At 43.1% G+C, this 27,946-nt stretch overlaps 1 protein-coding gene across 2 annotated transcripts; it reads left to right on the top strand.

The window, feature by feature from the left end:
- The first annotated feature begins 198 nt into the window (after window positions 1-198).
- RIOK1 (RIO kinase 1) lies at window positions 199-26,517 on the top strand. Of its 2 annotated transcripts, XM_010993216.3 has the most exons (17): window positions 199-556; window positions 3,290-3,494; window positions 5,360-5,450; window positions 6,573-6,642; window positions 7,796-7,838; window positions 10,418-10,510; window positions 11,276-11,388; window positions 11,503-11,583; window positions 12,656-12,742; window positions 13,145-13,282; window positions 13,841-13,944; window positions 14,157-14,263; window positions 14,707-14,772; window positions 16,013-16,132; window positions 17,110-17,163; window positions 18,423-18,575; window positions 19,402-26,517. In XM_010993216.3, the coding sequence occupies exons 1-17, from the start codon at window positions 486-488 to the stop codon at window positions 19,510-19,512; spliced, it is 1,707 nt and encodes a 568-aa protein (XP_010991518.1). In that variant the 5' UTR covers window positions 199-485; the 3' UTR covers window positions 19,513-26,517. The 2 variants fall into 2 exon arrangements, with proteins under 2 accessions (XP_010991518.1, XP_031291092.1); XM_031435232.2 differs by lacking the exon at window positions 17,110-17,163.
- The last annotated feature ends 1,429 nt before the right edge of the window (window positions 26,518-27,946 follow it).

Here is a 27,946-nt window from a genome sequence, read left to right on the forward strand (position 1 = left end):
GGGACCTCGCAGTCTCTGATCGCAGAGCCGGGAGGTTATACGGGTGTGAGCCTCAGGTGCAGCAGCCGTGGGCTAGCCTACGCGTCCTTCCACGGGAGGAAACAAACCGGGACGCAGGGACTAAAGAGACCGGGAGGAAGAGCCTCAGCAAGAACACCCTCAGCAAGAACGCCTCACCGATCGATGGGTCGCGCACAGCGAGGCGCGAACTTCCGGCGCTCTCCCCTGCGCGGGGCGGGGCTTCCGGTGAGAGCGCCGCTTCCGATCAGGGCGAGGCTTCCGGTCAGGGAGGGCCCGGGTGACGGGGTTGGAGATCCCTCGCTGCACGTGGCTCGCGCTCTGGGCGCAAGGACTTCTGAGCGTTTTGCGAGCGGGCATCCGCGGAGAAGCCGTTGGATCGGCGGGTGGAACCGTCTCTGTGCCGTTCCTGCCCCAGCGCAGGGCGAGCGGCCCCCGGTGGCGCTGAGGCTCTACGCGCCTGCGTCATGGACTACCGGCGGCTGCTGATGAGTCGGGTGGTCCCGGGGCAGTTTGACGACGCCGACTCCTCCGACAGGTAGGCGGCCGTGAGTACACCGACGCTTTTGGGGTTGTGCTCTCAGCTCCGCCGCCGCGCCTTGGGAGATGACACTTGTTTATGATTTGGGGGGGAGACTGGTAATTCATCACTCGGGGGCTCTCTTCACATTCTATTGCTGCTTTTTTCATCCCAGCCGGGCCTTTCCCTCCAGTTGACCGCAGAGTCAGTGAAAGCCGCTTGTCACCGGTTGCTTAGCATCACTGAGAGGCAGAATTGGAGAGAGCGATTGGGAAACAGGTTTTTGAGCTTTAGCATTCATTTAGCGTTCAAGAAATATCTGAGCACCTACTGTGCGCCTGTTTCTGTCCTCGGCGCTGGAGATAGAGATGAACAAGGCAAACTGAGCCCCTGCTGCCGTTTTTACCTTCTACTTGGGAGGGAGGGCAGACATTTAAGTACATAGAGATATTTTAAAAAAAGAAACAGATGATTTATATACTATGCAGACAGGGTAAAAATCATTTGATAGACGTAAGTAGTGACTTAATGGTCAGGGAAGGAGCCAAATTCAGGAAGAGCAGAGGGAACAGCAGTTCAGGAGAGGGAACAGCAAGTGCAAAGTCCCTGCAGTGCGATCCCTCTTGGCTGTAACATGAAGATCTAGAGGCCATTGTGCCCAGATCACCTTGGAGGCAGTTGAGAAGAAGGGTTAGTAAGAGCGTGTTGAGCCTTACAAGTGATGGTAACGAATTGAGACATTATTCTAGGTCTTCCAGAAACCCATTGTGGGGGTTTTTAACAGGGCAGTGACATCATCTGATGTATGATTTAAAGGAATCATTCTGCTATGGAGGGGGTGGTTTTGGTGGGTGCAGTTCAAAAGTATTAAGGTAATTCAGTTCAAAGATGATGGGAGATAAGATCGTAGGGATGCTTTGTAGGTAGCAGTGTCAGGGATTAGCAGTAGATTAGATGTGGGGTGGGAGGCAAAAGGAATTACGGGTCACTCCTACTTGAAAGCAAAATGAAACAGTTTATTTTAGAATTCCAAGAAAATGTTTTTTACTTTATGTTTACGGTAAGGTTTCATTACATTAAATTTTATTAATCAGTTGGGGTTTTTTCCGATAAACATAGGTTGATCGCTTGCTATGTGTCAGATATAGTGTTAGTTGGGCACAATACATTGGTAGATACTACCCAGAATGACACAGAACTTGCACTCTCGCAGGGAAAACATTTAAAATAATTAGAAAAATTATTTGTATTAAATTTGGCTACATAGTACAAAGGAGAAATGGGTGAAGAATAAGGAAGACTTCCCTGAGCAAGTGATCATAAGTTAGTACTGGACAGATACGTAGGATTTAGCCAGAGAAATGAGTAGGGCGTTGTGGATCTGTGTTTTCAGGTGAGCATACAGAAGGCTCTAAGGGACCAAGTTAAATGGGAAGAAGAAACACAGCCAGTGTGGCTGGTGAATAGTTAACGGTAATGAGTATGCACTGGATATTTTGAGGATCAACCAGTGGATTTTGCCCACTTCGGGGACTTTGGGGACATTTTTGTTTGCCACAACTGAGGGTGGTGGTGCCTTAGTGACATCTGGTAGGCAGGGGCCAGAGGTGCTTCTGAACATCCTACAAGGCACAAGGCAACCTCCCACAACAAGGACTTGTCCGGCCGTGGTCGCCCTGGTGCAAGTGAAGGTGTGACCTGCCACCTAGGTTATTGGCAATTAAAGGATCAATTTATGGATTGTGTTTATGAAATCCTAGTAAACAGCAGAGGTTTAATGATATTTATAGAGATTTGGAACCCTCTAAGCCATGGCTAATTAATAGGTCAGGATTGATAATCAGCATTTACTTAAACTCCTGTCTGGCTGTTTTTAAACTGGCAGTACACATCATCGTGTGTTTTATGTGGTTTCTGTACTTGTTTTCTCTCTACCTGAGAGGTCAAAACTGGCAGAACTACCTCTGTTGAATCTGACCTGCAGGCATGTCTGTTTGTTACGCACAGTGTTTTGTTAAAGTTGAATATACCAGTAAAGTGAGACATTCTACACAAAAATCCAGAGTCTGGCTTCTCTTGAAAAATGAAGATGCAGTAACACTGGTCTGAATTCTCATGTGGTAGAAAAAGACCCTGTTGTGCTCCCTTTTCTGGGCCAGTTCTCTGGGTTTGACAGCCCCCACTTCTCCTGTTTAATTATATCCAGCTGCCTTCTCTCATTTGTGGTGCTTCCCACCTACCATCCTTCCTTTCGTGAACACGGTGAGGGGAAGAGTTCTGTGTAACATGAGTCTTGATACAGCTCCTTTTATTGCAAAGTGATACTGAGCTTGAGTTTAAGGCTCGAAATACGGCTTTAGACTTATTCCCACGTTTTGTCAGAAAGCTTTTTTTCCTCCTGCCTCTCTTAAAGCAGCTCTGTGAATGGTTTTCCTGGAGGTCAGGTCTGGTGTCCTGATCAGAGTCAGTTCATTAAGCAGAGGAGACAACAATATAAATTCTAACTTTATTAAGACAAGTGGATTTAACAGTCTGATGTACTTCTTGTTTAGTGGACCTGGAGAACAAGCAAAACAACTGGAACAGAACTCTGAAAAACAGGAGAGCTTGGTACTCAGTTTGAGTTTATTGGGAGATGTCATAATGGAAACTTTCAGATTTATTGGTGTAGATTTAGTCTCTTGTATCATAAATAAATGCATATCTGAGTCCAATTTTTGTGTAAACATGCTGAAACACTGTTCTTTCTAGTGAAAACGTTGACTTGAAGACAACCAAAAAGGAAGATGATGTTCTGTTTGAAGACCTTCAAAACAATGTGAATGAGCATTTGATTGAAGGTGAGATAAAAGAGGAGGAGGAGGAGGAGGAGGAGGATTATGACGCCGACGATGATTGGGACTGGGATGTTGGAGCTGGAAGACTCACCAGGTGTTATGGAGCAGGGAATCCGCAGGTATTTTATAAATGATTTTATACGTCTTTGTGTTATTCATTTATGTCTTCTTTTTTAAAAGGACTTTTTTGTGGTTCTGGAATTGAGTAACTGGAAGATTTTCAGCAGGTTATATTGTCCTGTAGCCCCAGCCTTTGTGGGTTTTTTTTTTAAATTATTATGTTTTCTTTATTTGTTTTTCCTTCAAAATAAGTTTTGTTTTGTTTTTTTTCAAACATTTTACTGTGGTAGCCCCAGCCTTAGTTGATTTTCATTCTTCCTCCTTCCCATATTTCTGATTATGATGTAGATGCTTTCTATGATCTATAAATTTAAAAAGTCATTTAAATTGTCGTAAGATAATGAGCCTAAAAATCTGCCTGTGAAAAGACAAATAGGCAGTTGACTATAAATGGTTAAGAAACAGAAAAAGTTCTGTTTAATTAGTAATTAAAGAAAAGCAGATTAAATATGTAGAGATGCCTTTTTTTCAGCTATGAACTGACAAAAACACAACATGTAATTGATGGTCAAGTTAATAAATAGGTACAATTATTTGGAGGATACACTGGTACATGATAAAAGCTGTAAAACCATATAAAATAAGTGCTTTGACTCAGCAGTTCTAAGTGTGTCCCAAGACTGAGTTACAAGAATTATGGATTCCCCGTGTTGTTTCTAGCAGAGGGATGCTGGAAACCGCCTTGATTGAGTTTACACACAGTGGGCTATTACGTAGCCATAAAACAGGTTGCAGTGGAGGGCTTAACGTGGAGAAATGTCTGTGATCTGCCGTCTTCCACTAAGTGCAGGCGCAAGTTACCAAGCCATGCAGAGCCTGCTTCCCAGACTGGAAGTATTAAGTGTGAGGAGCCAAGGGATTCACGTGATGCATCTTCCTGAACGTAAAGACAGGGAGGGGGGAAAAACCAACAATATTTCTTTGACTGCTTTGCAAATTCAGATAACTACATCATGGACTAGAATCAATAACGTATGTAAGTCCAATTTCCTATTCTTGAAATAACTGAAGAAATTTCGCACTTACCTGTGGCCGTGTTTTGGTAACCCTGCCACTGATTCATTGGTGAGACTTTGAGCAACACAGACTGGAATTTCTTCTAATAAAGCTGGGGCAAAAAAGGTATATGTCCTTACATGTTAACTGTTCATCTTTGGGTGCTGGGCTTCTAGGTAATTAAATTTTTACCTGTGGTTTCTACTGTGAACATGCATTATTTTAATTTAAAATGTATTTTAAGTTATATTTCATAGAAGAAAATTGTAAGATCTCTGCAAACAAGGGACAACTGGGCCCTCAAGTCCATGCGTAGATAACAGGCTTGAGTCGGCCGTTGTCACAGGCCCTTTTGGCCTCTCTCCTTCTGTCTGTAGGTCCTGGATACCATCTCCCCTCTCTTTTTTGCCGTCGTTTCAGTTTGTGCATTGCACCGTGTAAGGGCTGAGCCTTGTACTTACCTTTCCCGCTCTTTGGGCTAGGCCCAAAGTGAAATCCTTAGAACCAGTTTACTGTTGGTCGTAGGTCTTTATTATATACTTTGGCAGTAAATGAACATTCTCAAATTTTAAATCTATAAACCAGTCAAATTAGGAAAATGTATTTAATTTTAATTTGTTATTTACAATAATGAGGAATACCTTGTAGAGGGGTTAAAAGCAAAAACAAAAATGCAGACTCTTAGTCAGTAACTTTGTCCTTTAAAAACATTTCTTGGGCAAACTTGATTGATTCTTACCATCCCTTAGGGTACTTCCGTAAGTATTGACACTTTAATAATGAACTATGAACTAAGGAAAGAAACGTGGTGAACCTTAGGCTTGTAATTGTAACTAGAGCCTTAGTCTCTGGAACTCATTTCTTCCAGGCAAATCGACAGACTTCCAACTGCAATTCAGCCAAAATGTCTACTCCAGCAGACAAGGTCTTACGGAAATTTGAGAATAAAATTAATCTAGGTGAGTTTATAAGATACATTTCCTTGCTGGGTTATGATGAAATTCTTCAAAACCCACAAAGTGTTAGAAAATTTTATTGGATCAAGCAATGAACACACTCAGTGTTACTAAGTAATAATGTTTAGAGAAAATTAAAACTTAGTAATTTAAAAACATGGCTTCGAAGAAAGACTTTAGCCTACACCCTTTTAGCTCTCTTTTCTCTCCTGTTGTGTAAATATGAAATTACTGACACCTGTTGTCTATATTTGCTGTTTCCTGTTTTGTATCAGACTTTTGTAGTAGGATTATTTCATAGTAGAGTATTGAAAATACTAGAATATTGAATAGGACTACATTTTGTTTTACTAGAAATTGTGTGTTGCATTAATTATTTAGTGAGCTGTTGAATGCAAGGAATCCGAAAGTGAATGTGAACGCCACTTGAAAATGCAGGGCCCTCTTTCTCTCGTGGACACTGTTAATAAAGCTCACGCAGCGTCTCATATCCTGTCACTGCCTGTCCCAGACCTGTAATTTGAAATGAAACTGAAGTTTTTAGAATTAAACTTGTAATTCAGAAAAAAAAAAAAAAACGCTTGTAGTTCAGGCAGTTATATTATCTATATTGGTTGTACAAAGTATTAACAATTGTCTGAAATTCAGCATATGCAGGTAAAGTATTTTCAAAGGATTTCTGGATTTAGGTTTGTGTGGCTCAGAAATGACAGCTGTAACCTACTGTGTAGCACAGGGAATTTTATTCAGTTTCTTGTAATAAGCTGTAATGGAAAAGAATCTCAAAATATATGTCTGTATTATGTATGTATATCTGTAACTGAATCACTTTGCTGTACACCTGAAACTAACATTGTAAATCAGCTACACTTCAATAAAAAATATAATTAAAAAGAAAAAAAAGAAATGACAGCTGTAGTGATGAAAGTGACAACACTTGTAATTAAGGAAGCTCAACTTAGCACTTGCCCTTAAAACATAAAACTTTTTTTATTACTAAAATATATACTATGTTTAATAAAGTGTTTAGAAAATAGAGAAGGAAAAGAGAAATACCCTATTCAGTAACTGTTGTCTTTTTGTCTTACATGTTGTTTACGTTGTGGACTTTTTTGTATTTTTTAGATAAACTAAATGTTACTGATTCTGTCATAAACAAAGTCACCGAAAAGTCTAGACAAAAGGAAGCAGATATGTAAGTAATATTTCAATAATATAAAAATAAATAAGATAAAACATGGCTGGTAGGAACTAATTCTAGACAAATTAAGTATCATCTTAGTCATAATTCTTTTGCAGACAATATTCCTCTGTATACCTAAACCAATTCCTTTTTTTTTTTTAACTTTAAATGAGGGTATCCGATACCTTTGTAGGTTGAAAATATTAAATGAGTTTTCTTAAGAAATCTGTGCTAAAACTGTAATCTTGTGAAATTCACAAATGTGTTCTCAGTGTTCATAGATTTCAGTTTATAATGTTAGAGTGTAAAAATGTTCCAGTTCTAGAGTTTATTAAGAATTGTTCCCTTCCATGAAGTATTTTTAAAAATTCAAGGGCAGATTTAAAAGTAAACAGTGATGTAACTGAGAAAGTTTCCATTTATACTTCTGTTCTCAAGATCTGGCTAACCTATTGCTAATAGCTCTAAGGCATTAACAATATATCACAGAAAATGACACTGGGGTCATAGAGCTAGCAGGGTTAGAACTGAACTTAAAAACCGGTTTTCTTCTGATTTATTGCCGTGCCCAGGAGATACCAGCTTTTTGAGCAACGCCGTCTGTTATTTCGTTGAAGTGTCTGTCTGAATTTGTCTGTGTTCATGTCTGGGTCAGTTTAGATAACTGTGCTAACTGAATCAGTGTGTGAGCCGAAGTGATCAGAGTGGGTGTGATGCAGAACGCAGTAACTGTCTTGAAATGATAAAATCTTGTGTCTCTGTAGGAAAGGACTCCGAGGAGCAAGCTTTATAAATGACTTTACTTCTGTGCTCATAGAATCATTAAAGGTCAAAGGACAGTATCAGCAGACTTGGAGTTTTCTTTTTCCCAGCACGGTTCACTTTACCCCACTGCTCCATTTATTTAATGCCTCAGAAATACGGAGGGAATTTTGTTTTTTCCCTACTGCAGATAAGCTCTTTTTGCCCTAGGAAACAGACTTACTCATTAAGGGGAAGTAAAGAAAGTTTCGTGGAGTGATGAAACTACAGTGAGGTCATGAAATGTGTTATTAGAGAAACTACCTGCTTAGGGATTTCGTGGAATGATATGTACATTTAGAAACGTTTTATTTTGGCTTCTTTGAATTTTGAATGTCACCTGTACTTTTTTGGTTCTGCTTAGGTATCGTATCAAAGATAAGGCGGACAGAGCAACTGTGGAGCAGGTACGCTTAACTGTGTGGCAGGCTCTTGTTTTAAAGTAGCATTTCTACTCTGAGTTGTAATTTGCTTTCATCCTTCTTGCTTAATGCTGATGTCACCTAGAATGAGTCCTCTGTAAAATTGCTCCTTCTTATAGTTTTGAGTTTAGAGATCTACGTTTTGCTTTATTTTTAATAGGGCTATTAATAGGTAAATTAGAATCATGCCCCGCCTCCTGCTGTGTCCCTGTGAAACCACCATGCAATGCTTTCATCTTCTAGGGGGAAGCAGAATTGACTATAAGACCAGGAATCTTTTCTTTTGTCTTAATCAAGGTCTGCGGGAACTTTGTGAGCTTTCCCAGGAGGTGAGTCAGGTTTCTGCCACAAAGTGCGTGTGTGTGTGTGAGAGTGACAGACAGACAGAGAATGCCTTCAGATTTTCAGTTAGAATCCCTTTTTTGGTTTAGAAGTTACTCTTTTTTTTTTTTTTTGAGAGCCGGTGTGATTATGTTTATTTATTTATTTTTTAATAGCAGTCCTGGGGATTGAACCCAGTACCCTATGCATGCTAAGCATGCACTCTACCACTGAGCTATACCCTCCCTGCTGAAGTTATGCTTATCTTATTCTTCATTCCAATACGGGGAAAATCAGTCCCTGACTTTCTCACGTGTAGAAGGTTGTGATTGGATATTAGGACTGGCCCAGATTTTTGATGTGAAGAAAGTGATAAAATGAGTCAGAACTTTGCTACCGCTGCCCACCACCCTTCCCCACCCATACACACACGCACAAACACGTAACCTCTTTGCCCTGTAGACCTTTGTTTAAGACACATGCGCCCCTTCCATCCACCTCAGTCCCAGGGAGTAACACCCAACCTGAGCTCCAGCCCCCTTGTGCCAACGAAGAATGCCACCTTCACTCAGGCAGGAACAGGTCTGGGGTCTGCATTGTCAGTGTCCTCTAATTTATTTATTTGTGTGATGTCTTTTGTGATTGAAAACAAAGCACAGTCCAGCTCAGAGAGATGAGGCAGCTTTCATCTTCAAAGACCCTGAAATCTCTCAGGCAGGAAATCCTTTCTCTTTCTCTTTTGAATTTAATTTTGGGTGAGAATATATATCTTGAGTCTTACACATACATATTTTAAAAAGACGGTTTAAGTTGTTTTGCTTATCCCATCTCCCCTATTTTGCTTTTAAGCCATTTTGGAATATTACTTCTTCCTTCACCCCTAAACCGGCTGCCTGCGGTTTTGCAGACGCTCAGGTCTCTATGCAGAGTCCCGCTCAGCCGGCGGTACTAGCCCCCTGTCTACCTGGGCGGTAGAGGAGGAGTTGGCGATTACTGCGTCTTTACTCACTTTCCTTTCATCCTTCTCTAGTTGCAGTGGTTGTAGTTTGCTTTTATTTGTTTGCTTGGGAGAATTAGAAAAGAACAGCTTTATTACCTTGCCAGGCAAAGGGAGTCACAGCAAGCTAATGCCTTAAAGACTGTGAGGCCCTGTAGTTTGCTTTTGGTCTTACAGTCTTCCAAGGTGGTTTTGTTTCCATTAACCTTTGGTTTCTGGTGTCACCACTGCCACCTCCTTGAAGGAGAGGCCCTAAGGTCTGATTAATTCTGGCCTCTTTCCCCGGTCTCACTGCCTGGAGCTGGGGGTGCTCCCGCACCTTGGGGAGCCCCTTGCCCGGGCCCTGGGTACTGCGTGTGAATGCTTGGCCTTGTCGGTTTCAGGCGTGAACAGGAGCAGGCCTTCAATTCATGGCCTTCTGTTTGTTAGAGGATCTGAGGGTCCTTTTTACTCAAGATCGACTACTCTGACTTTGAAGGAGATCCTTTCCCTGACTTACTCATCTCCAGCAGGCGTCTGTGAACTCTTTCTCTAAAAGGCAATGTAATAAATACTTTAGCTGTTGTGGGTCACAATTCTTTTTTTTTTCCCCCCAATAATTTGAAATGTAAAAACCATCTTTAGCTTGCAGGAGTGCCTGTGGCTGATTTGACTCACTAACTACAGGATGCTGGCCCCTCCTTTAAAGCTGTGTATCCGAAGCTGTGGCCACTGTGCACGTGAAATGCAGCCAGTCTCACTTGTGAGGTGCTAGAAATTATCCACACCGGATTTTGAAGATTTCGTGTGAAAAACAGAATGTTAAATCTCTCCCTGATAACTTTTCATATTGATTCCACGTTGAAATGATAGTGTTTTAGATTTATTAGAATAAATTAAGATAAATTTCACCTGTTTCTTTTTACTTCCTTTAATGATGACTGGAAAATATAAAATTTCCTCTCATTTGCGTTGCATTTCTATTGGGTAATGTTGGTCTAGAGTCAATTTCTGCTTCCCTTGGATTTGGCAGCCTTTGGTTTCCACGACTGAGTGAACTTGCTGCTTTCTCGTCTCTTTGGGTCTTTTGGTCTTCACCTCACGTTTACTCACTAAAATTCACCCACATTTATTTGCTAGAAATGGGAATGAATAAAAACACCTGTAGTTGACCAGGACCACACAGAACAGTTTCTTGTCAAATGCTCCATTAAGAAACATTTGGTATTCCCTTTCCGGACTTTCTGTGTTTTGCACTTCCTTGTAGGTGCTGGATCCCAGGACGCGGATGATCCTGTTCAAGATGTTGACGAGAGGCGTCATATCAGAGATCAACGGCTGCATCAGCACAGGGAAAGAAGTGAGCTTACTCTTTGGATGCCTGAGTGTGTTCATGTTAGTTTTCTTATTTCAGGTACCGACTGAAGCTAAGGCACTTAGTAAATAAACTGTGCCTTTGAAAAGAAAAGAGGAAAAAAAACCCATATACAAGTCAGGGTACTTAAATCAGTGTTTCTTAGAAACGACTTTATTAACACACACGGCCGGGTGGGAAGTTGTGCGCATAGCTGTGCCGCCCCACTGCTGTTACTGCCCCGGGTCGCTGAGTCCAGCCAGCCGTGCCCAGCAGTAAGCTGCGGTGCTCACATGGTTACTGATGGGGCAGGGGGTTATGGGCCGATTTGCATTAGCCAGCAAATGTCTTTCTCATTTTTCCTTTGTATATGGCTACAGAGAAGACAGGCCTGCTGTTTTTCAATGAATTAGCAAGTCATTCTGTGAGAAGCATTCTCAGTAAAATGCAGTGTGTAAGTCAGGAGATGTAAGAATGTCTTCAAATATTTCCCACATGCTTGAGTTGCAGGAATGTTTGAAACCACATCTCACATGTATTTAACTTGAATTTTACTGTGTGTGTAAATTGGAAGTATATTTACTGTATTTTGGTGTGATGTTTTGTATTTTAACTCATGTATTCAGAGGATGAGGGTGTTCCTGATGCATATTATTTCAGTTCACTTGATTTTTTTTTTTAACTTTTGAAGATAGAATCAAATAGATTGAAAAGTAAAATACTGTTTGTGGTTAATACAACTTAATTTTCTTTGTTTTTGACTTAAAATAGGCCAATGTGTACCATGCTAGCACACCAGATGGAGAGAGCAGAGCAATCAAAATTTATAAAACTTCCATCTTGGTGTTCAAAGACCGGGACAAGTATGTGAGCGGGGAATTCAGGTGAGCTCAGATTTCCACCCCCCCCCCCCCCCAGTTGGCTTAATTTCTATATCTTAAAAAATAAAAACTAGAATAATGGAATGATGGAAATAACAAACACTTTTCTGGTTCAAGATTTCGTCATGGCTACTGTAAAGGCAACCCCAGGAAGATGGTGAAAACGTGGGCAGAAAAAGAAATGAGGAACTTAATCAGGTGAGTGTGTGTGTGTGTGTGTGTCTCTGTCTGTCTGTCTGTGCTCTGCCTGCACATCGGCCTCAGCGCTTTCCTCCCACCACAGCCCAGGGTGGTTCTGTCCAAAGATAGGGACCAGGCAGGGTTGTTCAGTCCCTGATCTGCTGAGGGAAGCAGAAGCAGCACATTTTTGGGGAACAGGAACTACCTCCTCTTCTCTGTTCTGTGAACCCATCGCGGAAGCATTTTGCCACCATTCCCATTTGCTCTGAGAAGCTGGGTCATGTGAAGCGCCCTGGGGGCCAGGTGAAAAGATCTAGAATTGAGGGTGATAAGGAGTAGAGAGGTGACACCATCAGGCAGTGGGACTGATGCGTCTTTTTTTAATAGGTTTTGGGGTTTTTAGACAATTTTGTTAGGTCCTAACCTCACTATCATAGTTTTCTTCTCTTTAGTCCAATTTTGGATACATTTATATGTTCTCTGTTTGCATTGGCACCTTTGTATCAAGTAAATGCACCTGAGATTAGGTTTCCTCATTTGAAGTTTTGAATTTGAAGGTTCTTTTTTTCTTTCTTTCAAATACCTTTTAACTTTTGATGCGCTGTACACAGGTGACACACGTTGGCTATTTTAGTATTATTAAGCAAAGTACTTGTTTTGAGCGTCCTTCTGAAGTGTTCTCGTGCCCTGTTAGCTGTTGGCTATGAATCCACTTTCTGTTAATCACTGCTCACACTGACCAGCTCAGAGGAGAACCGTAGACACATCTGCCATGTTTCATCAGCCCCGAGGGGCCCTTTTCCCGCAGTTTAATGTCTCTGGGCTTGAGTTGGGTGTCAGAGCCCATGGGAGGTCGTGTCTGAGCTGCCAGTGCTGTGTCATTCTTGGTGGCGCATAATGGGGACACTTCAAATCACTGGTGTCTTAGAGTGGATGGGGTAAGCGAGACCAGGTTAGAGGCCCCAGAGCTGTTCCCTACGAGCAGTGTTAGTCTCGGGTACTGTAGCTGCTGTGGTTTGTTTTAGGTTAGTTGTGTTAGATGGCTTGCTTCATCTTTTCACGTGTCCTTTTATCTGTTTTTATGTCACAGGCTAAACACCGCAGAGATCCCGTGCCCAGAGCCTATCCTGCTGAGAAGCCATGTTCTCGTCATGGGGTTCATTGGTAAAGATGACATGTGAGTATGTGGAACACCTAATAGTTACACGCTCAGAATTGTATTTTAAGTGCTTTGAATTTTCCAATACATGAGGATTTCCCATTTAAAGAGCTTTCATCTTGGAATATTTTTTATGAATCTTCCCCACTGTGTTAGTGCATAGAGTTATTCACGTATTCTACCTTTCTAAGACTCAAAATGCATTGGAGTAATGAAGCTTACCTTGTTTTGGAGGAATGTTTTATACAGTAAGCTGGGAAAGCACCTGCTTATGGACAGTTTTGAGAATAGTATCTCCGTAGGGAACCAAACTGTTGATGAGCTGTGGAAGAGAAGTGTGGCTGTCAGTGGGGTGTCGAGCAGGAGAACTTGTTCTGGGGCAGTTTATTATCTTAGCTGTTTGTTTTATTTTTGTTCAAGGCCAGCGCCACTCTTGAAAAACGTGCAGTTATCAGAATCCAAGGCCCGGGAGCTGTACGTGCAGGTCATTGAGTGCATGCGGAGGATGTATCAGGACGCCCGGCTAGTGCACGCGGACCTCAGTGAATTTAACATGCTGTGAGTGTGCTGTCCCGCACGTCATTTCGCGTCCTTGAGAAGAATCCAAGACGTCATGCTCAATTCTCTAGTTTTATAGTTGGCGTCCACAGTGTCACGGTGGAAGATGCGTTCTTTGCCTTTGGTGACCTTAGTCACAGAAGTGACCACTCTAATCATTAACAGAGTTAAAGGACTTTGGAAATGTTCTCAGTCTTCATCTTTTGTTAGTCCAAGTGGCTCTTTTCCCTAGGGAACTCATTCATTTTATTAGTTATTTGTTTCCCTTGCTCTTAAAATAGAATTTTTTAGGGCTTTTTTTTTTTGGTTGGGGGAGGTAATTAGGTTTGTTTATTTATTTATTTTAATGGAGGTACTGGGGATTGAGCCCAGGACCTCATACATTCTAAGCATGCATTCTACTGCTGAGCTATACCTTCCCCCCAAAATAGAATTTTTAAAACACGAAATATAGGCAAGCAGTGGTCTCCCCATGCCCTGCGTGCCTGGCCCTCGCAGCAGCATAGTGGAAACGTGCACCTTGCTGCTGCTTCACGGCCCCCATGCACCTGCCCACAGGTACCAGGGCGGAGGCGTGTACATCATCGACGTTTCTCAGTCCGTGGAGCACGACCACCCACATGCCTTGGAGTTCTTGAGGAAGGACTGCGCCAATGTCAATGGTGAGTGGACACTCGGACTTCCTCCAGCTTGCGTGCCTGTTTGTTGTGAACTCAGTTAAGCTGTTGATAGAAGGTCTTGGCACTAAATGGTCTGATGCAGTGATACCCCCGTTTGCTGGGCGATGGTGCGTTTTGCCTCTTTGTTTCCCTCTAAAGGGTTTGGAACAACCACCTTTGCCCTCGCGAGGCTGTCACTGTTTTCCTTCTGACAGATTTCTTCCTGAAGCACGGTGTTGCTGTGATGACTGTGCGCGAGCTCTTTGAATTTGTCACAGATCCATCAATTACGCACGAGAACCTGGACGCCTACCTCTCCAAGGTGAGGCGGGGCGAGGAGGGCGAGGAACAGAAAACACAGTAATCAAAGTTACGTGGCGCTTCTGAGGGACTCGTGGCTCAGCGTAACTTGTGTTCATTGTGACAGCTTCCAGACACCTTTTCCTTCTGATTTCACAGATGGGGAGTCAAACTGTAACAAAAAGCCAAAAGGAAAGCCAGGTTTCTTGACTTTAATCATCAAGCAAGAGACACAGACTATCAAATTTGTGAATGTTTAGTAGGAAACCTGTTAGCTTTTGGTCATTAATTCCTTTCCCTTATTTCTCAGAGGCCTTTCTGAATCATAGAATTTTAAAAATTGTGGTAAAATACACGAAGCATAAAATTTACCTTTTTAACCATTTTCAAGGGTACAGTTCCATGGCATTAAGAACATTGTTGTGCAATAATGTAAAGGAAAGTGGTCTTTGTTTTCTTTCAAAGGCCATGGAAATAGCATCTCAAAGGACCAGGGAAGAAAGGTCCAGCCAAGACCACGTGGATGAAGAGGTGAGATTCATGGTCTGTTAACAGCCTTAGGAAACACTTGTGTCTTGGGGCCTTTTTTTTTAATACTGCAGGGGCATGAGCTTGATTTTCACAGAAAAGTTTTTTAAATGATGGTGATATTCCCTTGAGACGTAACAAAGCGCACAATTCAGCTGAGCCAAGTTGTAGAATTTATGTCCCGTTACCTCCTTCCGCTCGGCGACCCGTTAGGCCGTTGTCCTGTGTGGAGAGCATGTTTACAGAGCCTGTTGGAGGATATGGTTCAAGAAGGAAAAGCCTGTTTCAGTTTGCTGGTGTAACCTTTAAATGAGCTGATTATTGGTTCCAGTGCCGTTGTAGATTTTAAGTGTTTATATTCGCTAAAAAGGAAGTTTGTTTTCCTTTTTTAAATCTTTGGAGTCAGTATGTTTTTTGTGAAGGTGATTCATAGTAGGCTTTTAAAATTTTTTTAAACATATTTTTAGTGAAGTCTAGTCAGTTTACAATGTGTCAATTTCTGGTGTACAGTGTAATACTTCAGTCATATAGGAACACACATATGTTCGTTTTCATGTTCTTTTTCACCATTGTAAGTTACTACAAGGTATTTAATATGGTTCCCTGTGCTGTACAGTATTAACTTGATGTTCATCGAATTTTGTGAGAATCCTCCTGTATTTCGAAACGAGGCACACTCTGGCAGAGTTCAGTAGGTGTTCTGTGCGATTCCGTGCGTTTGTAGATGTAATTCTTGGTGAATTTGTGGGAGAGGGCGAGCTGGGAGTCTCTCTACTCTGCCATCTTGACTCAACCTCTGGCTTTTTTTTTTTTTTTTTGTATTTTTAAATTCTCACAGCTGTTGGTGTGATGGTACTATAAGGAACTCTACACTTACCAGCAGTTCTGAGCCTTTTTTCTCCGTAGCACAGGGCAGACCAGGCAAGAACACGTCCCTGGGTTAGGCACGGCCAGGTGGTGCTTGCTGAGGGCAGCTGCTGTCTCCCGCTCAGGATGGCTTTTTGGGATGCTGACCGGGGAGAGAGTGTTACTGTAAGGGTAACCGTAGGTCGTGTCGGGTTTTACCATTAGGGACAAATGACTCGGGCACACACGCAGCACTCACAGCACCAGGGTGTGCAGACGGCCTAGCTGCGAGCCTGCGTGGTGGAGGGTGGCGATAAATTCCTCTGTGACTTGACAGGGGAGGAAGCCGAGTGCATGTGAATAAGTCTCCTCTTGACTCTTCCTCTGTGTCCATTAGGTGTTTAAACGAGCTTATATCCCCAGAACCTTGAATGAAGTGAAAAATTACGAGAGGGATATGGACATAATGATGAAACTGAAGGAAGAGGACATGGCCACGAACGCCCAGCAAGACAACGTGAGTAGCTTGGCTTGTCCTCAGCCGGCGAGTGTACCAAGGAGCTCCCATCCCCAGCCTGCGGTCTTACACGTTGGCCCCTAACCTGTGAGATGGCTGATTCCCTTTGCGTTAGCACCTGCTCTATGCACATTGGTTGTAAAGGGAATCCGTTGGTATTTATGAAAGGAAATGACACACTTGAATGAGTCCAACAAACTATAGTTGCAGAAAAAGGAAGATTTATATAGACGTCTAGGCTATAAATGGTTATTATACCAAATCTATTAACATCTATCTGTCAGGGTCTAGAAAATTTTATTCTGCTAAAGGGCCAGATAGTAAATATTTTAGGCTTTTGCAGGCAAAGAAGCAAAATTGGAGCTATTACGTAGGAGAAAAAGTTTCCCCCTAATTTTTGATGAAATTAAAAACTTTAATAATAACTGAATACAGCTTTTTGTGATACAGGTCTACTAACGAGAGAAGAATGGAGTTGTTTGGGGGAGGAGAAAACACTTCATTTAGTTGAGATTCAAAGTTAGAGTTTTCTTCTTTTTTGCGGGGCGGGGGGGGTAATTTAGCTTTTGTTTATTGATCTATTTACTTGCTTATTTATTTTAGTGGAGGTCCTGGGGATTGAAGCCAGGACCTTGTGCATGCTAAGCATGCGCTCTATCACTGAGCTATATACCCTCCCCTTACAAACTTAAGAGTTTTCTACCATCAAATTGATTGCAACTGTTTATCCGTAAAGACCGTTGGGCGGCAGGTCAGGTTTGGCCCGTGGACCGCAGTTTGCTGGCACCTAGTGTGCTTGGTGGGTGAGACTCAGCCCGTGCTATGAACTTCCTGTGTTCCTGGGAGATAAATCTCAGGCACCTTTTGATAATCACACCAGGTATCATTTAGCCCACAGTTCGTCCTTAATACCGCAGTGGATTTCAGTGTTTAGTTTTATGTTGATTCTTGTTTTTTTTTTCCTTTTTGGTTACAAGATTCTATACCAGACTGTCACGGGATTAAAGAAAGATTTGTCAGGAGTTCAGAAGGTATGGAGACAATGTGTTGCAGTTCATTTACGTAAAGCTCTTTTAAAGGGTGTAAAGTTTAATGTAGAGTGTTATTAGGATTAAATTAACAGTGGTACAGTATTCGTGGTATAAATACTTTCAAAGTCCAAGGGCATTTTCAGAAATGACCTTTCCATGTTCGTCCTTTTTAACCAGGAGACTGAAATATGGAAATGCAACGTTTATTTTTCACTCTGCCTCTGAATCGTTCTGTTGTTGCAGCTGAGGCATTGATCCTTTTTGTCTGTGTCCTCACCTTCGTTTGTGAAGTTAGTAACCATGACCATGTGCTTCTTGATGCTTTTACAACCGGCTTAAACCAGCAGTGGGGTCTGCTCTCATCCCAGTGTGCAGGCTGAGGGGCAGCCTCCCGAGTTGCGGAGTCTCATGGTGGAGATTTCCTGGAGTGCTTTTTTTCTTACAACCACCTTGTTTTGCTTGACGTTTTAGAGCAACAGGGCTTGATTCTAATTTAAGCATTAACAAAGGTGGCTCCTTATTTCTTAGTTCTTTTAATGTCTTAATCAAAGGCTTGGATATGAAGGATCACAGTTTACGTTTTGAAAATTGACTGTGTCTTTTTTATGGGAAGAAGTGGATTAGGAGAATTCTAGGACTTCATGGATTTCTGGGTATGGCAGGGGAGTTGTGCTCTGAATTCCAGAGCAGGAGGATTCTGTTGCAGCTGGCTAGAAAACCTTTTTGTACAGTTGCCTTTTAAAGGTTCATTTCTTTCTTAGAAAACCTCATGTTTAAAAAAAAAAATGCTTCTTGCTGCTTTAAAAAGTGGTAAACCTCAGGAAAAATGAATATTTCTGTTCTTTAAATATTGTCTTCCCTCTTGATTGGATGAACAAGTGTTACTTGAAATTTGATTCATAGGAAAGCAGCTGTGAAGTTATCTGAGTAGCTTCATTTTTCACTTCTAGCTGTATTTCACATCTTTCCAGATCCCAGCTCAGTCCTCGAGATTTACTGAAGGAGGCAGAACGGGCCTGTTGTTGGAGGTCACCCAGGAAAGCCCCAGTTCCTGCACTGGGGTCTGTCCTTGAGCTGTCCTGGGATGGTACCCCAAGCTTCCTCCCTGACACTGATCGCACTGTTTTGATGTTCCAGTGCGGGGTGTTGTTTTTCACCGTCTGTCTGCAAGGCTGTAGTTGGAATTCTGGCATTAACACAGTTAATAACAGTAGATGACTGATGGGTCTAGAATAACACGGATCTGTGATATTTTGAAGGTCCCTGCACTCCTGGAAAATCAAGCTCAGGTAAAGACTTGTTCTGATTCAGAAGATGCTGGAAGCTCTGAGTGTCCTGACACAGACTCTGAAGAGCAGGGAGACCATGCCTGCTCCAAGAAGCCCACCGCTGGCCTGGAAGTTGATAAAAAGGTTAGATGAGAACTCAGGTTCCCTGCCCTTCAACAGCGTGGCGGCACCACCTCTCTCGTTGCTCCTTGCTCAAGTATCTAGATTGTGGTGGGTGCTGAACATGCTGATCAGTAAGTCCCCCCAGGTCAGGTTTCAGTTCCTAAGTGGTGATGTTGTCTAGAGATTGGGATTCTGCTGGGAGCTCCTTGGGCACTAGAGAGAGGATGCACCAAATGCAGTCCGTTGATTAAGTGACTGCCGTTCACTTGGCGTACCAGCGATGCTGGAGCTGCTCCGTGGTGAAATACTGAAGAGCCATGTCAGGGGGATGTGTGGCCCAGCTACTGTTTCCAGAATCTGAGGCTGTTTCTTCCCCTCCTAGCCGTGGACATCAGAGACACTGCCAATTAAATGACACACAACTGCTGTGTAATGTATTCTTTCTTTTTAGCTTAATTCTTTCAACCTTAAAAAGTTCTGAGACTTCTGAGAGACCTCCCCAACTCCCTAGTGTGCTTTCTCTTTGTCTCCTGGAAATAAATATTTTGCTGTCTTTCTTTATTTCTGTTAGAATATGAAACATGCAAGGACAAGTAGTTGAAAACCTTTAATAACAGTTTCCTCATGTGTATTTCTGTTGGGCTGTCTTCAGATTTCTGTTAAGAAATTTTAAAGACGATTTTCACCCCAAATTCCACCACCAAAACCATAATCATTCTCAATTTTTCCATGTGACACTCAATTTTATCTTTTTTACATATATTTTAAAATTCATTTGTAATAATATGAATACTCTGAATGAGTGAATTTTGCAGGTTTTTAAAAAATTTTTGTTTTTGTTTTATAGGAAAGAAAAAAAATGGTCAAGGAAGCCCAGAGAGAGAAAAGAAAAAACAAAATTCCTAAACATGTTAAAAAAAGAAAGGAGAAGACAGCCAAAATGAAAAAGGGCAAATAGAACCAGAACTATATTCTGTGCAGTAATTTTCCACCAGTCACTTTTCCCGCCTGCACGAAGCTGCGTCTGGAGGATGGGTTATTGATTTTAACTGGCCAGTTTTTCCGGCAGTGTCTGTGAAGACTGATTCAAGTATTTTCATGTAATTATGTAAAAATCCCTAAGCTCTTCTGTCTAGATCCAGTCCCTGGCTCTGTATGGTACTGACCGAGGATTTATTTAAGCTACTATTTTAACGAAGAACTTTATACAGTTTTATTTTTGTATTTTTTTTTCTGCTGCAGTATGGTTTTTGAAGCACTGTTAACTATTTAAATGTATTGAGCATCTGTAGCTTTGATACAAGTGTTAAGGGCACTTTGGACAAACTGTTTTTGCTTTGTGCAGGCCGAAGCCCCGTCTGAAACCACTCGTGAGGCTGTGGTTTCTGCAAAAGGGTGTTTCACTTATAAGAGAATTCAGCTGGCTGTTGATACAACCAGTCCTTGCAGCTTTGTTCTGTGTGCATTGATGATCGTTTGTAAAGCACTTACAACCTCATCTTTAATATTCTTTTTTGAGCTAGGACCTCCTGGTTTGTAAGCAATTTCACAACTATTTGGCCTGTTCATTCATTCATCAAACGCTTGAGTATTTTAGGTGCTGAGGGTATAGCAGTAAACAAGACAGGCAAAAGTTGCTACGTTCAGGTAGTTTACATTTTAATAGAAAGAAAAGACATTAAACAGAATAAGCAAGGAGCAATGTAAAGGCAGATGATAAATTCTGGAGCAAGAAATAATGCAGAGAAGAGAGATTGCCCGGGGAGGTGGGAGTGTGCAGCCTTAAAACAGGCCACATTGAGAGGCCGTATGTGGGTAAATACTTGAAGGATGTGTCACGTGCATATCAGGAGAGAACAGCCTTCCAGGCAAAGGGAACAGCAAGTGCAAAGGCCCTGAGGCTGAAGTGTGCCTGCAGTGTCCCAGAAACAAGAGCCTAGAGCACCATGGCCAAGGGAGAAAGCAGCCGATGAGATCAGGTTGTGGTAGGTGCTTGGAAGGTTTTGAGCAGAGGAATGATATGATCTGACTTCTGTTTTGAAAGGACCGTGGTCACACTGACGTCCATGGATAATGGAGTAGGAAGCAGGGATCAGGGCCCAGTTGGGGTTTTATTGCGGTAACCCCCGTGAGGGATGTGGGTGGCTTCGTCTAGGATGGTAGCAGTAGACATGGGGAACAGGTGGAACTGGGTGTGCCGAGGACACTGGAGGAGTGTTGAGAATGCAGGGTGGCTTCAGGCTCTCTGACCCCAGCCACTGGGAGAGGCTGTTGCTGCTGCCTCTTACTGGGTAGAGGGAGGAATGCGGGTGGGGCAGGTTTGGGGGCAGGAGGTTGAGACAAAAGCTGATGTTGCAATAAAGTGCAGATTGAAAGAAATGGTCAATTTAGCTTAAAAAAGACTTCTTTTAACCATATACTTTATATTAGAAATGCCAGTTTCAGCACTTGAATCAGAAGCGATTTCTATAAGTAAACGTGGTTTTCTTTAAACTGGAGCTTACACCTGCTTGTTTGAGAATTGGTGGGTTATTGAAGGAGGGGTGGTCAGCTGAGGTTTTAAGATTTTAAGTCAGATTTATCATGTTCATAATGTCCTCTCTTCCTGACTTTAAAAAATTTCAAAATACGAAATATTGTTTCAGTGAAACACACAATGGCAACCTCTCTAAAATAGTCTGCAATTAACACAGCCAGAGAGAAAGCAAACACAGACGGATGGGTCCAGGACACCTTCGGGGGTTTCATCTTGCAGACCCTCTGGTTCTTGCATTTGTCGGGGCTTCCTTTCTGACCAGGTGTGTTTGAATCACTGGTCAGGCTCAGCGCCGTCGTCGGTGACTCTACTGCAGTTGTAGGTTCGGGATCAGTTTCACTCAGCAGAAAGGAGTCTGGGCAGGGCCGGAGGGACATCTCATTCTCATGAGGAAGTGGCTCGTGAAACGCCGAGATTTGGGACTGCAGGGGGAGTGTGATTTGAGGAGTGCTCTGCTGACAGCTTGGCTGATGTGGCCATTTCCCCACTTGGGTTCTGGGCCGTCATCCCCATCTGGGTAAGAACCACTGGCAGGATTCTTGCCAGACTTCTCCGAAACTGTTTCCCTTGTTTCTTTCTCACCAAGAGGCCTGGAGAAGGAGCCTGTTCTTAGTCAGACTTACAGGGCAACTTGCTGGCTTCGACTGCAGTAGAATTTAGAATTCTTCGTGTCTCCAGGTTGTTGATTGTTCAGTTGACTTTTCATTTGGAGAGGTGAGCTTTGGGTCTCTTGTCCCGAGATGTCTTTGGGACATCATTTTGCTGGTTGTCAGTGTATCTGATTTTCTGTCATATTTTGTTAATTTTCCAGTCCCTTCAGATAATGCAGGGGTTTCTAAAAGTTGATTGTGAGAAATCTGGGTAATTTCTTTGAAGCAGGAAGTCACGGCGATTTTGTATGCTGCTCTGGTTCTTATTTTTCCTTGGATGAAGCAGTTTAGGAAACAGAACTTTCTGTTCTGGCCCAGAAGCTGGTCTTAGAGTGAAGAGAAGGAACTGTGCAGCTGCTTGTCTGGGTCTGGTCAAACATACATCCATGTTCAGGGCTGGCATCAAGTTTTCTTCAGCTTTCTCTGTTAACTGGATGAAGGTGGACTCGAGAGGTGGCAGAACTCTGTCATTTGACACCAAGACTTGTTTGAGAAGATCTCTCCTTTTCAGGAGTTTCTGTTGAATTTGGTGCAAGCGGCTCACTGTTTCTTGGTTTTGGGTCTGTCCTGTTTTGTGGCCATGATTTCATTAACCTTTCGGCTCAGCAAATGAAGCATTGAAAAAGTTCTGCTGGAGGCTGGTAAAAATTCAGTTTAAGGGCATCTCAAGTGTCATGGTCTCTGAATGATGACATTTCTAAAAATCCTTCTCATTTTCAAGAGCTTGCGGGTTTTCTGATTATTAGTTTTTTCTGCACATAGTAAGTAATGATCACACTTTGCTTTGACTTCTGGGGTTTACTTTTTGATGGTGAAAGAGTTGCATGAATCAGCGGCCGAAGGGAGTTCTAGTCCTCAGAGCACTCTTCCTGCGAAGGTTTCCCGTGCCCACGTAAAACGGGTGAGATTTTCAACCATCGGTGACCACAGAGCAAGAGACCCCACGTCCTGTGTCACGAATGGAGATAAGGTTGTCACCTCCCGTTCGTTTTGGTTGGCGTCTTTAGCTTCCGCATCCTTTGGGTTTGTGTCGCCCTGGGTATAAGGGCTTTTATAAATGTTCCGGGGGAGATTGCAATGTCGGGTCTCAAATCCTCGAAGCTAGTTTCTAAAGGAAAAGATGCCTTTCCTGCTTCTGTGTTCTCCAGAGACCTCAGTCCCTGGTGAGCGTGTCGTGGGAACCTCTGAATCTGGAGAATCCAGGCTTGCAGCATGGAAGTTTTGGCTTTGGTTTTCAGCTTTCCTTCATTTTCTGTGTCACTCCACATCCTGCTTTGATGGCTGGCAGTCCCTGGTTGTGAGGAGGTGGCCCTCATACTGTTGAGAGCAGCCGCACACCCACACAACCTTTTTCCTCTAATTTTTTCCCCAGAACGGTAAAGGCGCCACCCAAGTGGGAGCACAGCTGTTTCTCCATGTCTGAGAGGTTTCCACGTCTCTCGGCAATGCCTCTTCATGGCTCTAAGGCCGAGCAGCTTTATCATCTTTGGGTGAAATTTTAGCCTTTGCACAGTTTCTGTAGAGCTGTCATGAGTCCTAAATTTGTTAGTGAAAAAGTGATAGGTCCTTGGGGTCAACGAATTGTTAGAGTTAGAATGCTTGAGCATGCAAGCCAGAGTTCAGATGGGGTGGGGGTCAGAGGATGGCATGACGGGGTGACGGGGCAGGACTTTGGAAGCTGTGCTTGTGCAGAGTTGCCCTTGTTGGTAGCATAGAAGGTGCAGCCGTGGGCAGGGGTGTTGCAGGGGGCGCGGACGGAAGCCCGGAAGGCTGGCAGGTCCAGGAACTGAGGCCAGGGTTTTGGAAGGACCATTCGTGTTAGGATAGGCCCAGTTTTCGAGTGTCGGTGAGAGACATGCTTCAGTCTTCAGTGGGCTGGGGGAGAGGAAGGGATGCCTGCAACACGGAGGGCAGTGAGTGGTGTCTGATGACGGGGGTGCCCTCGGCAGAGCCGGAGTTTAATGGGGAAAGGGTAAGGAAGGCCTCGGAGTGGAAGTCAAGGAGATGAGGCTTTGGCTGGTGTCTGACCAGGTGTGGTTCCAGATGGCACCAGGGGAGTGTCTGAGGAGTGAGGCGGAAGGTGTCTGTTTGACCCCAGGTGCGGGCCTCATTGTGGGGTCTTGGAAGCTGACCTCAGTAAGCAGGCGAGTGCCTGGAGGACCACGGGGACGAGAGTGGTGCCTGCTGTGGGGCTAGTGTGAAGGACGCTGTGGAGAGCCGGGGAGCTTGGTCGATGGGGCCTATCAGGCTTGGTAGCTGAGCTGAAGCCAGTGCTGTCACTACAAGGGGGACAGCCAAACGCTTGGGTGTCCCTGTGTGATGTAAAAAAAAAAACAGAACCACCTATAAAGTCTCTTGTCTCCCCCCAAAAACATTGAACCTCAACCTCTGAAGCCTCTGGACGTAATCACAGTTCGCAGGAAACCCACAGCTCGTGGGAGTGCGGTAAGTGGTGCTGGCAGGCCAGTCAGCTGCATTCAGAATAAAGGAGACAACAGAGGAGGGCGAGGTATTAGGGAAAGAGGTCCCAGGGCAGAGACGCCAGTGCCGCGGACTTCGCCGGGGCCCTGATAGGTCAAACCTGTTGTGAAAAGATGGGCTTTTGGGAGGGTCTCTTTTTAGACAAACAGGGAGAACTAAAAATGGAATAGGTATTGGATGACACTCAGGACTTGTTGATCCTGCTGGACATGGCAGTGGTATTGTTCCATTCTGACCTGTTCCCTCAGAGCCGGGGCTGGGTCCTGCTGGGTGAGATGAATGGGTGCGAGGGTTTGTGTCAAAATTCTCCGTCCTTAAGCGGTCCCTAAAGGACAGTGGTAGAGAAGCAAGGACAGCAGGAGGTTAGTAGCTATTAAAGCTGAGCCCTGGTGTTGGGGGGGTTTACACTGCTCTCACTCTCTAACTGTTTCTGTAAGAAAAGGGCTTTTTTTTTTTTTTTTTTTAATGAGTCAAAGTGTATTAAGTACTTAAACAGGGCTTGTCACATAGTAGTACTGTACTGCACAAGCATCTGTATTTTAATTTTACTTGTTATTTTTTAAGTCACTTTTTTGGCCCAGGTGTCAAGGTTTAATCACAGGGGCAGAGCTGCAGTGGCTTCTGGAACTGGCCTTGCTCGACATCACTTGAAATGCCTTTCAGTTCTGAAATTCAGATTCTATTAGTGGGCGCAGAACTTGGGTATTGAACAAATGCTGGCAGAATTTTTAGTTCTGCCAGACCCGACCCTCATGTGACTCTGCGTCACATTTTGATAATTCTCACAATAATTCAAACCCTCCACCAGCAAAGAGATTACAACTCGTTGACGGCTCAGATGATGGTTAGCATTTTTTAGCAATAAAGGAGTTTTTAAATTAAGGCACGTACTTTTTTTAGACATGACGCTATTGCACACGTAACAGATGACTGTATAGTGTGGACATAACTTTGATACACACTAGAAACCAGAAAATTCGCGTGACTTGCTTCATTGTGATCCTCGCTTTATCGTGGTGGTCTGGAACCGAGCGCACAGCATTTCTGAGGTCTGCCTGTTATGTATTTAGTTTTCTTACATCTATACTGTGTCTGCCTTCACCTCCCAGTCTCTGACTAGAATGTAAGCTCCACAGGGGCAGGGATTTTTTATCTTTGTTCAGTTTTGTGTCCCAGCACCTAGAATAGTGTCTTAAATATCATGAATGCTCAATAAATATTTAAGTGAATAATATGTTGTGTTTCTTAAAGATAAGGCTATTATGTCAATTGGATGCACCCCCCGTGATGGTAAAAATGTAGACTAGAGGTTGATGTGGATTCATTTGTGCCCTCTGACCCTCTCTTGTGCAGTGACTGACCTGGCTGAGTCTGGAGACTACAGCACCGTCCCCACCGTGGTCTTCTGTCCTCAGACCCTTGGCATCAGCACAGCTCTCAAGCCAATGGAACAGATGGATTTTAAACTGGATTGTTGTTTTGACTTGGATCATGTGAGACCATTTGACTGTCATCCAAAGTGCTTGAGGCAATAGATCGAGTGATGAATTATTCGGTCCTGAGTCACCTGAATATGTGCGAATGGGAGACTTTATATAAACCAAAGCTTCTATTCACACATTGTGCCTTCTCCTCCCAAATACAGACTGCAACTTTTTAAGAAGAACTGATTTTGAGAGGTGGTTCCGTTGATACTCTGTGAGAATCGTTCCAGACGAAGATGTATTTTTGCTGTGTTTCCACCATCTTGACGTCCTCCTCACAAGATGGTTCTGAGTTTCAGCGAGGCCTCTGCTTCCTTGAGAAGCTGACAAACTCCCACCGTGAAGCACCATCAACAGGGCATAAAAGCCCCCCCACCACGTGACTGTTGGTAGGGGCTTGGTCTTGCCCAACCCGGGTTTTCACTAAATGATGCCAGTATTGGCGGTAGTGTTGGGAGCCTGCCTCCCGCTGCCCCAGCCTGTGGATGTGGTCAAGGCTTGCTCGAGGGGCCGCGGGACCAGGAGAGCACTTTCCCCTGGGGGGAAGTTTCCTCCTCTGTGGAGTGAGGGGTCTGGACCAGGTGGTCATCAAATTTCTTCTCTACTAATAATTCTAATTATTCTTAAATGGGGAGCACAGATGACTCTCACTGAAGGGAGTCGGGGAAAACGCACTTTCAGAGAGAAGGGAAGTGATCTCAGATGAAGGCTTGAGATGGAAGAATGAATAAAGAACAAAAAGTACACATGAGGACAAATAACAGCCATCGATTGTTAAAAAAAAAATAAAATTGTGTTTTATGTGAATCCTGGATATTGTTAAGCAAAGCACTATATTTTTATCATCAAAAACCTCTCAAATTTCATGCTCAAAGAAGCCCCATGTTTTTCTCATGGATACTGCACCTTGTGTATTATCTACTTGATTCCTGGCTTTCTAGAAAATTAATAAAGGAAAGAAAAAAGCATAGCAGATCAGTGATTTAGAGAAGACCGTTCAGAGGCCAAGGGGCTAGGTTAGAATTACATCTCTTAAAGGAGTTTGTTTATTAAAGATACAATGAATGGGTTTAAGGTGCCAGTTATCACACAGGTCTCTGCTTCTCATGTGTATCGTAAGGCAGCTTGTTTTTTCACTGTGCACCATTTTAATTTTGTGATGGGGATCCCGTTCATTGTCCTTGCAATAACTTTTGCTCCTCTGGGGGGAGGTGTGCTCCTAAATTCTAATCACTAATGTACTGCCAGCTGCAGGAATGGCCCGGAATCTGCGCTGATTGCACAGAAGGCAGAAGACTAGTCAAGGTCATGTCTTCACAGTCCCCTTAAAGAAGGGTTACGTGAACAGATCCTGATCGCAGGTGTGTGTTTGGTGGTTGATTTTTTCAATTAATCCTCTTTTTTTTATTTGAAGGGACATTTAATTAATTAATTTTTTGAAGCAGAGTCAGTGCACAATGTGTTAATTTCTGGTGTACAGCATAAGTTTCAGTCATACATATACATACATACATTCCTTTTCATATTGTTTTTCATTATACATTACTGTAAGATTTTGAATATAGTTCCCTGTGCTGTACAGAAGAAACCTGCTATTTAGTCTAAATGTAGTAGTATCTGCAAATCTCAAACTCAAAATTTATCTCTTCCCACCTCCTTTTCCCCCTGGTAACCACAATTCTGTTTACTGTGTCTGTGAGTCTGTTTCTGTTTTGTAGATGAATTCATTTGTGTCTTTTTTTTTTTTTTTTTTTTTTTTTTTAGATTCCACATACGAGTGATATCATACGGTATTTTTCTTTCTCTTTCTGGCTTATCAATTAATCCTCAATGAAAGGAACCAAGCCATCTGGAGGAAGGGCAAAGTCACTAGCAAAAACCTATAGGCTGATAGATTGCTGCCTGGCTGCACTCCCTGAGTTGTTGGGCTCGGGGAAGTCATTTGACAGAAGCCCTGGTCTCCTCGTCTTCTTATAAGGAGGGGCTTAGACCAGGTGATTGTAAGGCCTCTTCCATTCCTAGGCACCGAACTTACAGGTCAGACAGCCTGTTTCAAGTTCCACCTCCATATTTGGTAGGTGGCTGAACCTGGGCAAGCCAAGCTTTCTGAATTTGTTTCTTCATCTGAAATGAGGGTGGTGCTCAATTGACATTTGTCTCCCCAAAGAATTCTAGGATACTCTACAGCAAGCTCCCTTGCAGTGTCACTTTTTTGCTCCATCTCCCTCTTCCAACACGAAT

The sequence above is a fragment of the Camelus dromedarius genome, chromosome 19 (genome assembly GCF_036321535.1).
Source record: "Camelus dromedarius isolate mCamDro1 chromosome 19, mCamDro1.pat, whole genome shotgun sequence".
Taxonomy (NCBI): Eukaryota; Metazoa; Chordata; class Mammalia; order Artiodactyla; family Camelidae; genus Camelus; species Camelus dromedarius.